At 41.1% G+C, this 14,547-nt stretch overlaps 1 protein-coding gene across 3 annotated transcripts in view; it reads left to right on the top strand.

Annotated features, from left to right (window-relative positions):
• Nucleotides 1-14,547, top strand: part of scube1 (signal peptide, CUB domain, EGF-like 1) — a 97,633-nt gene that overhangs the window by 8,909 nt on the left and 74,177 nt on the right. For 2 of the 3 annotated variants that reach the window (XM_019257644.2, XM_019257643.2), the window contains exon 3: nt 12,241-12,366. In XM_019257644.2, coding sequence (XP_019113189.1) covers nt 12,241-12,366 — 126 coding nt within the window. Of the gene's footprint in view, nt 1-3,919; nt 4,020-12,240; nt 12,367-14,547 lie in introns of those variants that run through there. The other variant, XM_027272049.1, reaches the window with a different exon arrangement.

Genomic DNA, 14,547 nt, shown 5'->3' with positions numbered 1-14,547 from the left:
TATTCAGATATTTCCCAGGAAAAATCCTTTAGTTAAACATCACAGTAATGAAAGCTGAGCACTGAAGAAGCTGCCAAAGAAAGCAACGATGTAAAGTTGTGCGACTTTTCACATACAAAACAATAGATAGAGTGAAAGTGCTGGCTAAGGCCAAAAAACAGATGTACTTTTGTCGAGATCGAAAGGGTCTATGTGGTCAGAACACCAGAGTCTTGACTTGCTACATGGGGAATCAGTATAACGTACAGACTTGTTTTTCTTTCCTATTTCTACAGAAAGAAACAAGAAAATGTATTGTATCGATGATCACATTGTTACCGTGCAGTTTAGAGATTCCAGAGGCATGTCACATTGAGAAAAAACCCTGGCTCACTGTTGTGCTTTTGTAACGGCTGGGATTCGGGCCCCGGTGACCAAGGGAGACGACCTGTGCTCTCAGCCTCTGCTACACTTCAGCACTACAAATTAGCAGCTTGCAGGCCACATTGTTCTGTCGACTGTCCAGTAGTTCAGCAGGACTCAGCGGGATCATATCCCAGCCACAGCGAGATTCACGTGTTTTCCTTTTATCTCCTAGCTTGTGAGTGCTCATATTAGAACTGTGTCCCCGGAAGAGTCATTTCCTAGACTGAATGTGCCATTGAAATCTAATCTGGCGTTTATGAACGTTGCCCTCTCTGTAGACCTTTCCACGAGCTGATACTGCTGGCTCGTTATGGAAAAATGTGAACTTTTATCCCTGTGCTGTCAAATGAAGAGTATGTGGGAGGAGCTGTGTATCAAGACAAGCCTGCTTTACTGAACATGTGCTTGTGTGTGTGTGTGTGTGTGTGTGTGTGTGTGTGTGTGTGTGTGTGTGTGTGTGTGCGTGTGTGTGTGTGCACGCGCCGAGCAGGCAGAACAGTACAGAGTTACTGTGAATCAAAGAGACTCTGCTGAGCTCTGGGAGATTACTGATGGCATTCCTGCAGCAAAAATCCAATAACAACAACAACAATATGAAATGTCAACTCTTTAAATCTCATAAATGTCTAACCAAAGTGCACTTTCACTTATTTTTCCTTAGTTCGCCCCTGTTTTTTGGACATTTCTGACAGTGTACGATGGTCCAGAAGGATGAATGATGTGTCTGGTTGCCACAGAGCTGTCAGAGGCCTGCAAAAGCACCCTTGTGTTTACTCAGCATTTGTCACTCACGGGCTAATTGATTGGTTTTCATCAGCGCTGCCTGTTGAGCTGAATAGGAGCCTCGTCTCCTCCCTCTCATTATGTGTTTTAACACCGAAGCCTCTGCCATCTCCATTCACAAACACATTTGTGTCTTAGCTGAAGTCCAAGATTTTATCTCTTTGCCAGAGCAGCTAATTAAGCATGAGGCAGGTAGAGGAGAATATCACTATGAACACTGTATTACTGTTAAACTGTGTAGTTTGTATTTCTGAGCCAATTAGTTTATTTGTGGTGCTTTTTGCATTGATTTGGATAACAAGGCAAACATAGCAGTGGGTGGCTGTGGCTCAGAGGTAGAGCGTGTTCACTAATTAGAAGATCAGCACTTCCCTCCAGTCCACATGTCGAAGTGGCTTTGGGTTACATACTGAAACCCAAATTTCTCCTGAAGGCTGTGCCATCTGTTTGTCAGTTTGTGAATGATTAGTTACTTTCTGAAAAGCAGCTTGCATGGCAGCAGTGTATGTATGTGTGAGTATGACATGTCATTTGAGTGCTTATATGACTAGAAAGGTGCATGAAGTCCATTTACCATAGACAAGACATCACATTGCAGATTCACAACTATGATGGAGTTTAATAGAAGCAACTGTTTCACAGGAAACTGCAGGATAGTAACTGTGTAAGGTCCATGGAAAGATGTGATTAGACAACTTGCCCGGTTTGCATCTGAGATGAAAATGTTTCAACTTAATTGAAAGATTCTCTCATCTGAATCAAATGTACAAAGACAAGGGGATATAGGGCAAAAGGAGAGAATGGAGCCAAATAACAGAAAGAAACACTACATACATGATTCACCATTGACTGCCATGCAAGAAGCCAACTTCTATCGGCTGGGTAGCTAATCACATTCACACTGAACACACTGATGGCACATGCATCAGAAGCATACAAGGGTTCAGTATCTTGCCCAAGAACACTTAACCATGCAGACTGGGGGAGCCAGGCATCAAACCACTGATCTACGACCTCCTGAGCCACAGGCTGTGTAGAGATAAAAGTCTGCTTCACTTCCGGTCTGAACACACCTTAACACTGATGCTCCACACAGTTATCCACAGTAGTGTGGACAGTGTTGCCACATTAAGTTGCGCGCACTTGAAGTAATCATTAGGCACTGTCCAGACTGAAACAGTTAAAAAACGCAAGGGGTGAATTCATTCTCTCACTGGTTGCTTCAGGCATCAGTGAGAGAATGAAGTATAATCCTCATCTAGTTAATCAAAAATACACACCTTACAATGTCAAACTACAAATTGCAGCACAGCCGTTCTAGCCGGTTTACAATTTGGGATCAATATTTATTCATTATCGATATCAGGAGCATCCTTTTCTCAGACTGGAACTGCATTTTATGAAAGATACTCTTCCAGCTTTAGACTGGATTCTACTCGCAGCTCTTGCCGTCCTCTGTGCAACAGTGACGAACAACCGACCTGCTTTACGGAGACAGAGGGAGAGGGAGAAAGGGCATCTCATGGGAAGAATGGATGACGAGGGAGACGGTGCAAGTGGGAGGGCGAGAGGGAGAAGTGGCAGACAATTACTAGGCCATTGTCTGCCTGGCGTCTGCACCTCCGTCATCACTCAGCCGCTCTCCTCACTGGCTAGCTATACACACACACACACACGCACACACACACACACACAAATGCAACCCCACCCAACAAAGATTCTGTCTGTGCACCACCCTCCCTCTACTGTCTCTACTGTCAGCTTCCTCCATGCTCAGACTCAGTGGAGCAGGTCAGATTCATTGAGGCTTAGACTTTATATATAGATACGGTGACCTCATGCCAAGCAGCTTCCTTGTCAATCTTTGACGGATGATGTCTGGCGCTGCGGGGTGGAAATGTCATTCAGAGAAAGCTCATAGGGAGGAAAGAAATTCCCTGCTATTTGGTACTGACTTTAGCTTTCACCCCACAGCTGAGATGTAAGTTTGTGTTGGATGTGAAGACAGATACCTGTATGAAGACTGTAACTTAATATTATAACGCACACATACACACTGTGTCTGACTCTGTATGTAAGTGTTTCAAAACTGAGAGAAAAAAAAATCATCCATCAAAATGAGTGGTCTTGACTTTATAGCCAGGCAGTTGATCTCTGGCTTGTTCTTAACAAAACAGCCAGCTGCTTTCTTAGAGCAAGTAATAGAATGTGACATGCTATATTAAAAAATAAAATGTTTTGCCCTGTCATCCAACTTGAATAAGCACACATGGTTGTTATTTTGCGACGCCATCGAGTTAAAATGGTCGCTGACATCAGTTAAAATTTCTTTTAATTACATTCAGAGACTAATTTAAAGTCTTGGTTCTCAGCTCTTTTGGTAACATGTTTTAATGACAGATGTAAATTAGCATGTTAGCTAACCGTGGCGCAACTACTTTTAATAGGGTACGATAATGAACAAAAAAAATAAACAAATATATGGTGACAAATTCTGAGATTGCAGATGTTTGGGAAGTCACGCCATACACTGGGTTCATCACGACAAGTAATTAAATAGTTGATTTTGCTTAGTTTTAAAGCAGCTTTCAATTGTTTTTGTTAAGTTAGAAGTAGAGCTGACAGACAGCCATCTTGACAGGTGCGTGACTTCACTCCATTTAGCTCTTCAGTAGACATTATGTCCACTGGTACAGGTGAACCTAAATGGAATGGAGCCATTGTTAGTGTCATTAATTACACCTGTTAATGTGTGAGCAGGCTAATACACGTGAATACACAGAGCAGCATTACCATTCGTCTGAAGATGTGTTTCTGGCCACCTGAGGAATGTAAGTATTCATGATATATTTAGCGCTGTCACTGCTGTGACTGTATTTACTTTATGGTCCACTACTTTTACTGTCCACCATTGTATTTGAGTCAAGAATTGATGAGGACGTTAAGTATATGGCAGAAATTTCAGACCCAGGCATGCCAGACATTGCAAAGTCGGTAAGGCTAGCATATTAGCATTAGCTTATTTTTAGCATTTTCATATTTAGCAACATTCGCATTTATGTAGTCTCTTGTATATCTGTCTACGGACCACTGACAAAAATAGCTGAATCATTATGTGCTTGCACATTTCATTTGGTGCTGGGCAGGTACAGCGAGTTTATTAGAGCTTGTCTGTCATGTTGTTACTGGAAAACATACTAAACTAGAAAAATTTCTAAAGAAATTTTGAGTGTGCCTGACTCTGGCCCCTTCGCCCCCTGCTCAGCAAATTCAGTCCTAGAAAATTCCCACAGAAATTTTGAGAGTGACGAGTGGGCTGTTGCCGGGGGTCTGTATTCAAAAAGCACACCTCAAATAGTCATTTTTAACATGTTTATTTAGACACAGGAGCAGCGAGCGCATTAGAGCTTGTCTGTCATGTTGTTACTGGAAAACATTCTAAATTATTTGTGCATTGGCCACCATTTTATCATCATGTTAGCTTATTAGAGCTTTTTTACAGCAGCCATTTTGACATGAAATAGTAGGTAGTACTAGTCAACACAGGTGTTACCAGTGACACTAATTAAGGTAGAGCCAACATGGTACCACTGCAGCACCCTGACTGTGAGAAAAATATTAAATTCCTGTCATTCGTGCCTGGCTGGTAGTACACAGTGTGTGTATTAGAGCTTGTTTTCTGTTGTGTCTGCTAACACATCCTCTGATATCTGGAAAATTCAAAACTTGAAGCTTTTCTCGTTGGCAACCTTGAAGCCTGGAGAATCACAAACTAAGCTTACAGACGGACTCGGTCAAACAGCTACATATGTAACCTACACCTTGACGTAGCAGAAAAACAGTAGGACTAATAATATTATTGAGGGCTCCTCAATTTTTTACCAGTTAGTTCTGGTTTGCTCTCTACCAAGTTTATGTAAGCGTGTTAACTGCCTTTACCAGCTACTAACTCACAGTTAGTGAGTCTTAACAACCTCAACAAAGCCTTTAGAGATGAGATAGTAGGCCTTTTTCACAGCAGCCATTTTGACATGAAATAGTAGGTAAACAGGTGTTAGCAATGATACTAATTAAGAGTCAGGGTGCTGCGGTGGTACATTTTAGCTCATTGTAAAGGCCCTGCTAAAATAAATGGAACTGAACCTGTTGGAAATATCTGCAATGACCCTACTGTTACACTTCAAAATGGCTGCTATGAAAAAGGTCTATGGTGTCACTGTTTGAGGTCTGAACCCAAGTGCAGACAAAGGGCAGGCAGGTAAGGTAAAAACCGGTATTTTTATTAAGCATACCGCCCAGAATGGAGCTATGTGATTACCTGGGGACAAGTAAAACAAGTGTCAGTCTCGGAAATGCAAGCAGACTATCTAACTAACTCCATGTAAAAGTTAACTAGCCTTATAGAAGCGTGCAGCATAGACTATCTGTGAGTAGAACCCCAGAATCCCTGATTGGAAGGGAGGACTACACCCACCCAAACAAAGACATGGGGCGACATCACTGAAGCATATTATATTTTTTATAAGTTTTTTTATGGCTAACATGTCAGGAAACAGTCACCTACATAAGTCATTTATTCTCATTTTTACTCCTCTTTGGTCTCCACCACCGTTTGGGTAAAATGTGTTGCTCTTTAGCTGCTAAATGGTTTTCTTCAGCTAACTATAGTTGGTTTGTCAGTCCCGTTTGCTGAAAACATCATCTGGTAGCAGAGATGGTGAGAATGAACTGTACAGTAAACATGTTGTTAAAACAATGAGCAAATGAAGGGTTGTAATTCTGCGTGGGTGTGTTACTATGAGTTATCCCCCATGTTTTATTGTAAATATAGAAATAAATAAAAAATTAGTGGAGCCATAAGGGATTAGTGATTTGGTACTAATTATGATATACCACTGCTCTGCTTCACACTTTGAGTACTGCTGTTTGATCTGTGCTCATTTGCATAATGCTTCCCTCATCAAAGTGCAAAGTTTAACAGCATTTACTGGAATATGTGGGAGAACACATAATGGTTGCTGAGATTTAAAAAACATGTGCCATGTGTGGCATCATATTTTCTGCTCATACATCATCAGTAAATAAAATTGTAGAATCTTCCAGATATTGTACATATGTAGTTTCCTTTCCTACTTGACATGACACATCACAGATTTTCATCATTTGTCATCTGTCATTAAAATAGTACTAACAGTATTTCTACATGGCATTTAAAGAACATTCAGCTCACAGAAAGCTGCAGACACCTAGCACGGAATGAAAGCAGCATCCCCTTCTCCCCCTTCTCCTTTACTCCTTCTGCCCTTCAGCACGTCTATCCAGTCAGGGGGCACGGGGCCGTTGGTGAAGGCGCCTAATTCACTTGATGAGACGTGGAGCATAAACATTTCCCCTGCAATTAGAAAACGTGCGCATGTGAGCGGAAGCAGCAGCCGGTCCAAAGCTGTCGGGCACCGCTGTCAGATGTCAACAACAGCTCAGGGGCAGGAAGTGGCACCGTTTGGGGCCAAGTAGACCCAACAAGGCACCTTCCTCCTCCCTCCAACAGCCTCTTCCACCTTCCTCTAATCTCTCTGTCATACATACACCTCACACTTAAAAAACCCTCTTTCCCATTCTTTCCATCAACTCAGTAGGCAATCATCCAACCAACGTGCATTATTTTATGTGATAAGCATGTACCCTATAAATATATTTGTGCTTTAAGTGAGAATTTTACTATTACTTGAACAATAATCACGCTCTTTATGACAGACTGTTTAACCCATCTTTAAGTGTAGTTATTTAGAACAGCTATAGGTTTTCGCCTTAAGAAATGGTCAGACAACATGCTGTAACTTGTTTTGAACATACCCTGGCCTTAAGAACAGGATAATACACTATACTGAAATAATGAAACACTCAGTGATAGAATCAATCATGTCTGTGAGAAGTAAGTGATGGCAAAAAAAGTATTATAGGACAATAAATATAGCCAGAACACGTAACTAGATTGTGTTCTACTGCTATATGATCCATTTCATGTTATAGAGCCAAAACTCGTATGCGTTTATTTTAAATTGTGAATTCTTTAATTTCTTTAATCTTTCTTTAATTTTTACTTACCATTTTTATATTGTACTAGTATGCTGGTCCAGTGTACCAGTTGTGGCTGTGTTCTAAGGCAAGAACATGTTAACTCTACCTAATCAGTATACAAAAGACTGCAATGTTATTGGTTCTACCAAGCCCCCAGGATGAGCGCCAGCCTTTGAAGCCAATTTGACATTTTAGCCAAACTGTGTAAAGACAGCAATGGGTTTGAGAGAAGTGGCTGTTTAAAAATGGTGTATATATGCTTTGAGCATAACAACTTCAACAAAACGACTATTAGAATAATTTTATCATCATTTTTCACCGTCAGAGTTTGATCCATTTGTTCTTCCGATAACATTTGTAAAGTCTAGAAGAGCTGCATGATTAAACCATTGCCCATTAGTTAGTGGAGGCTAAACAGGAAGTTAGCAGTTCATAAGTTTTCTTGTGTTATGGCTCAATGGCCCCGCCAGAAATGTAACCATGAGTGTTTTAAACCAACAACGCAACATACATACACAGACATCCTTAGGATTTGTCCATTAAAGGCTCTTACCTGGTTGCATTATGGGAAATGTGCAGTGTTGGAACTTGACTCAAGAGTCAGGATATTTCAGCGTCTGCTGCTTTGACTTGGTCAATCACACATCATATTAAATGCTTATCTTATCAATTGAGTCTTTCAATCCCAGACAGGACAACTACAGCAAATTAATCTAGATCTTACATGTCTGACTTAACACACGTTTTCAGGTGTGTTTCTCCTATTCCCTTCAGCAAAGCATATTTTTTTAAATGCTCTGATTCTTGCCAGCTTAGTTCGAAAGGTCGGCCAAAACAGAGAGAAGACATGTTTTCAAATTTAGCCAACTTAGTGTGAATGTAGTCTCCGTCTGCCTGTTTGAAGCAATTCAGGCACCAATTAATCACCTGCTGCTTTTCATTCGCCCTCAGTGCTGAGACTCTCTCAGCCTCATGCTCCTGTAGTTCCAAGTCTTTACCTTCTCTCTTCATCTCTGACAGATGAAAAGCAGAGCACATAGAAAGTGCCACATCGTGCTGAACCACACCATGTGAGTTGGCAGCACAGCAAAGTGTCCAAACAACCTTTCCCCAAACAGTCGCCCACTCCAGCTCACTCTAATTGGTTGCAAATGCCTTTTAGGATGAGCCAGTGATGACTGTTTTGGCCATTTGATATGTTTTCCATACCTTTAAGATGAATTCTGGCTGTTCTTAAAACACATGCAATTAAAGCTGCTTTTTTTCTTTATGTGAACCGTTTGAAGGAGGCTCTGATCACTGCTTCATATTAAAGCAGTTTAAGAAAAGAGTTGTCATTAATCTTGTCATCGCACATTGTGAGTATGCGTGGATGGAAGTATTCGTTTAACTCATCATCCTTCAAGTACAAAGACATGGTTCCTTTGTCAGAGATCAGGCAAACAGAATTAAAATGTGTGTTGGCCTGCGTAATTGTCTTCCGGTAAACATGTCTTCATGGTGCAGAATGTGGCATTGATTTGGCTTTTGTCATGTTGGTTTCTAACCAAGTGAAACCTCTCAGATGAGGATCTTTTCATGTTTATGTCTGCCTGCTTTTGGACTCATCAAAGCAATCTTAGTCGAGCAAAATCACAATGTTAATAAGCTGAATGGAAGTGTTTTGTGGATGGAAGGTCTCTGCGAATAGTGTGGTAGACGAGTGTGTTTGATTGTGTGTTGTTTTTCATGTTTGTGCATTTGCATTGTGTGAGCGTATTCTTCTGTAAATCTTCATGTCTGTACTTGCGGTGTGTGAGTCAGTACACACGTGTTGTTTTCTGTGTGTCCTTGTGTTGGTGCCTGTGCGTGCTGTACGTTTGAGTGTTTGTATATACTCAGTGTCCAGGTCTGGGTTATGTCCAGTCCACATGCAGGATGTGGAGGCCTTGTCTGTGTGTGTGTGTTGCCCATCGCTGCTGTGCGCCAGCATCTCAAATCCTGCTCAGAGCCATCGGCCTCCATCCATCGATCAAACCTGGCAATCGAGTCACTGACAGTTTTCCACCACTTCCCGAGAAACTCCGCGATCCAGACAAACAGAGTCTGGACTCAGATGTCAAGACGATATTGGTGCTGGAAAAAAAAACAAAATCCGTTGGACGTAAAGGTTCATTTAAAGATATGCTTCAGTGTCTATGCGCCACACCAACTCTGTCTCCTAGACATTATGTCTGTATAGTACTAATTTGTTTTGCCAAATCCATTTAGAAGAAACCGTAATTGCTGCCTGGTAATGTTTTTTCCAGTCAACGAAGTGCTACGTTCTTGCAGCTGTAGGAAGGTGGTCGGGTTGTTGGCGCTTACAAAGTGCAGGACTTTGCATCCAGTGTCCGGCATGTGGTTTTGTTTAGGCCACAAAAACACACTAATATAAATATTTAAAAAGTCCTTTCTTGTGCTTAATTTTAGTAAAAAAAATTTTTGCTTTGACTAAAAATTAAAGGTTAAACGATTTAGGGGTATGAAAGACGAGAGGTAAATATTTAGTGTCCTCTATTTACAAGATATGTCAAAATGGAATATAATATTCAGAACTGTTTTCATTAGTGTATAATCACCTGAAAATAAGAATCATTGTGTTTTTGTGACCTTAGAATGAACCTCTTTATATCTACAGATGTTGTGTGTCCTCTTCATAGATGGTAGAAACATGGACAAAGTCTCTGTGACGTCACTCACAGCTTTCTGAAGAGTCATTATGAAGCTCAGTGGCTCTGGTCGTCTCCATCTTGTCAGTCCTGACTCTGAAGCCTGAAAAATGTTGATTGTTGGTGGACCTTAGGCAGGCTGAATGAAGCCTGGTGGTTCAAACCACCAGTAATGGCACCGACCTGTCAATCAAGGTGTCCACGTCATAAATTCTGCATTAAAAATTCACCCTCGGTACAGTTGTCATGAACGGAAAAATTAGTTATAGAGACCAAAACTGACTGTAAACATGTTTACTTCTGTTGTGAAGTTAGAGATTTTAACATGAGGGCTTATGGAGATGGACGCGTTCTGTAGCCAGTCTAAAGTGGACATTCACTTCAGACACACAGGCTTGCTTGGTCCTCTTGGCAGTCATCTACAATGTTCTTTTTCCGGTTATATTTGGGCTTTTGAACCTTTATTTGATAGTGACAGCTGAAGAGTGACAGGAAGGTATACAGAGAGGATAACATGCAGCAAAGGGCCAGGACAGAAATGGAACCCTAGGTCCGCTGTGGCAAGGCCTGAGCCTTTGTACATGGGGTGCACGATACCAGATGAACTACCAGGGCACCTGCTATGTCTCTACAGTGTGTGTTTTTGTGTGAGTTTCACGGCCACCAGAGTTTTTCCTTTGTGGTTGGAAGGGTAGGGTGAGGCAAGGGATATTTCGTTAGTTGCAATCTGCAGCTTCACTGTTTGATGCCACAATATCCTGCAGACTAGTCCTTTAAAACATGAAATGTGCTTTAGTTGCTATGAGCAGATTTTGTTCTAAAACTGTTCTGCACAATATGAACAGTGTGCAACTTTCCATCTACTTATTATATGGATTATTATTATATTATTATATGGAGGGTTGGTTGGGTTTGTTTTTTTATTCAAGCAGCATGGCTGTTGGGATGGTAATGTCTGTCTCTCTGTTCCTTGGTCGGTCGGTCAGTCCACCACTTTGATCCAAACTGAAACATCTTGACAACTATTGCATGAATTATATTAGATTATATTTGGTTCAGATGTTCAGATGACTTTGATGATCCCTGGCTTCTCCTAGAGGGCCACCATGCTGTTGAAAAAATCAGCCTGCTAGAATGATCATTGTGAGCATGTTAGTAAGCTGAAAGTACCATGTAGCTTGAGTGCAACCTCACATGGCATTCTGTTTTCACACCTGCAGAGGGATGGCTACGACCACTGACTCCACTCTCAAAATATCTTGATTGATATCAACTGTCAAACTGTTGGACAGATTGAAGGACAGGTAGACAGACTGACTGACTGACAGGCAGGCGAGCAGCTTGTGGAGCCATGATGTAAAATGGAATGAGAGAAGACAGAAAGGAAGACAGCATGAGAGTGAAGGATGGGACATCGAACAGGGTGGACAGACCCTAGAGTGAAATGCCAAAAGTGACTTTGTATTCATCAAACTGACATCCTATTTGGCCTAAGGTGGAGACAGATAGAACAAGATGGTTCATACCTGCACTGTGTCATCCTCAGTACAGAAGGTTAAGGAGGAGGCGGAGGAGGATGTGGGCCGGGGTCTTCCTCACTGCCTGGCGGATCTCCTACTGTTCACACGGAGGGGGAGGACTGTTTGTTTAAGTGGCTCCACATGGCAACCACTTGTGAGCAGCTCCTGTGAAAGCCTCCGCTGGCTCAGCATGGAGGTGGGGGTTGGTGGGGGGAGCGAGGGTACATCCTTAGACGAATAAACACCAACTGACACTCTCCTGTCCTTCCTCACCCCCAACCTAGCTACCCCTCCTTATCCCTTCCTGAATGTCCTCCATTCCTTCACTGGAGGATAACATGGACGTTAATACACCAATTCATCGATTCCATTCCCAACTCATCAGTATGATGACTGATGACTATAATATAAATAAATATATAAATAAATAAAAGAAGCAGCTTCATTTTCTTGAAAAAACTGCATTATTAAGTTGTGTTTCATTTGGTTTGAAAGATTATTATATTTAACATAAAAATCTAAAAACAAAAACTTTACAGTTCCAAATTCCACCAGAGTTTACATTAAAAAAAATGAATGTGATTGACAGGATGAACTGTGCAACATCACACACCACTGTGTGCAGTTTTATGTTCCCAGAAATGGATAACATCCCTCTGGAAAATAAGATGTGTTCTCAGAAATGAATATGAGTGAATGTCTTCAGAAAGAGTTAAACAATTGTAATTTCAAGCCACAGTAACACAACCACCTTTCTCTTTCAGACATGGACGAGTGTGAGAACGACTACAACGGAGGCTGTGTCCACGAATGTATCAACATACCTGGAAACTACAGGTGCACCTGCTACGATGGCTTCATGCTGGCCCACGACGGACACAACTGTCTGGGTAAGAACAGAACAGTACATTTGAACACATTCTTTGTGTGTGTGTGTGTGTGTGTGTGCGTGTGCGTGTGCGTGCATGCGTGCATGCATGTGTTTCTATTAGCAGGGTTGAAATTAATGGACTTGATGATAGGAGGGACTGTGCTGTTTACACCTGAACAAATGACAAAATCTTTGATTTGCCTTCATGTGGCATCATGGGATTTCGTTATGATGATTAATGGGTTGGTCCATGTTAGAGAGTTGCAGTAAAAAACAAATGCTGTATCCTATTACAGTTTTTCTCCATTGTATAAACACAAAATGAAACTATGCACACGATTTAGAAAACTTGAAATTGACCGTTCTCCTCTTTTTCCACTGAAATATAAATTCTAAATCACAATCAATTTTACGAAAGTCTAGAGACTTGCAGGAATGTCCCCACAGGCAGCCTAATACTGCAAATCTAAAAATATTTTTATACTTTTATCAATAAGCTCAGTCACAGTTACTGTTACTGTGTTACTCAATTTAGCAATAGATAGACACTTGACACATTTATTTAAATGAAAATCTAAAGAGAGGATTATGGGAAATCTGCCTTTAGCTGTGTGTCTAAATGTTAATCTATTCTTGGTGTGTATGGATGAGTGTTGGGTGTGTGTGTGTGTGTGTGTGTGTGTGTCTAAGCATACATCTGATGCAGTGTATGATTGTGAATAGACATGTCTGTCTGTCTGTGCTTAAGACCCTGTACTTAAGTGTGCATGGAAGTTTGTGTGTGTGTGTGTGTGTGTGTGTGTGTGTGTGTGTGTGTGTGTGTGTGTGTGTGTATCTCGTAAGCCTGTCTGGCTCAGCCTGCCTTTCTCCGGAGAGTCCCTCTGTCATCGTTTGGAGGGTTTCCATGATTTGTGCTGTTTTGTGCTTGTTTCTCTGTACTGTTGGGAGGGCGGTTGGGGTTGAAGAGTTCTCCTACAGATATCTGGCTGTGCTTTATTACTGACAGATCCAGCCCATTTAGCCCCAGCGCTGCATTATTGACTTAGTGTCAGCCAGACTAATGTTTTTTCTGTCCCAAGCAACACAAGTAGTTCTGCACGGATGTGCTCAAACACATTTCATCCTGTCAGTCCTCCGCTGCTGACTGATGAGAGCTAAATAAAATCAGTAACATAAAAAAAGCACAATTTTGGATGCCCGTGTGTGTTTGGTGGGATATGTTTTGGCATTTGTAAGTGTCGAAGCTCATTCTTTGAGCCTTTGGAGAGATTGAGTGAGAGATTGAGTGCTAATAGCAGCAGCCAGCAGTGCAGAGTAGCTGCTGAGTTGTGGATTCATCTCACAGGAATGACTTTGAGACAGCTGATATAAAGCAGAGTTAAAGACACCCCACCATCACAAGTCAATCCTCCATGCACAAACATGGCCACAGATTAAGAATCGATGCCGTGCTGAGATTCCATCTGGCCTCGGTGGTTTCTATTGGCTGAGTAAAGTTTGGCTACACTAATAAAGTTATGTTTCACAGGAGTTAAACTGTCATTAGTCACAAAGTTGGTGAAAACATCTTTTCTTTGCACCAAAATTCCTCTACCAAACACTGCAACTATTAGACAACTAGGACATTTTGTTTAATTGGATATATCTGTGTTCACTCTGTCAAAATAAAAGAAATATCAGTCACTGACAAATAAAACTGAAGACAGAAGTTTTATGATGTCAAGGCTTCACACTGACTGAAAGATTTATTTTCTTAGCTTCACTGTGCATATCCATCAATGTAGCTTTTTGCTCACTGATGGAAACAGCACACACGTCACAACAGAGTTTAACCCAACTGAAATATGTAATTTACAGTGAAAACAAAGTTACATAATGCAGCTCTAATCCTATAGGTTCAGAGCTAGCACCAGGTTTGACTTCGTTATTATACAATAAATATGATGGAAGACAAACCAGGAATCATCTGATAAAAATAAAGTTTTGGATAAAATGCTAATATAATTTTCATTTAGCTTTTACAGGAATTAATTTTGTCAGATATGGATGTGAATACAATACAACATACTGTATGTATGCAGTGATAACTGAGCAGACTCAATTCTAATCCATGTCCATATTCATATATGCTCCAATTAATTCCACATTATCTGCATTATGAACCTTTTTAAAAGCCTCTGCCCATATACAGATGATGAAG

The sequence above is a fragment of the Larimichthys crocea genome, chromosome XX, assembly GCF_000972845.2.
Source record: "Larimichthys crocea isolate SSNF chromosome XX, L_crocea_2.0, whole genome shotgun sequence".
Classification (NCBI taxonomy): Eukaryota; Metazoa; Chordata; class Actinopteri; family Sciaenidae; genus Larimichthys; species Larimichthys crocea.
This window is presented reverse-complemented; position numbering and strand designations above follow the sequence as displayed.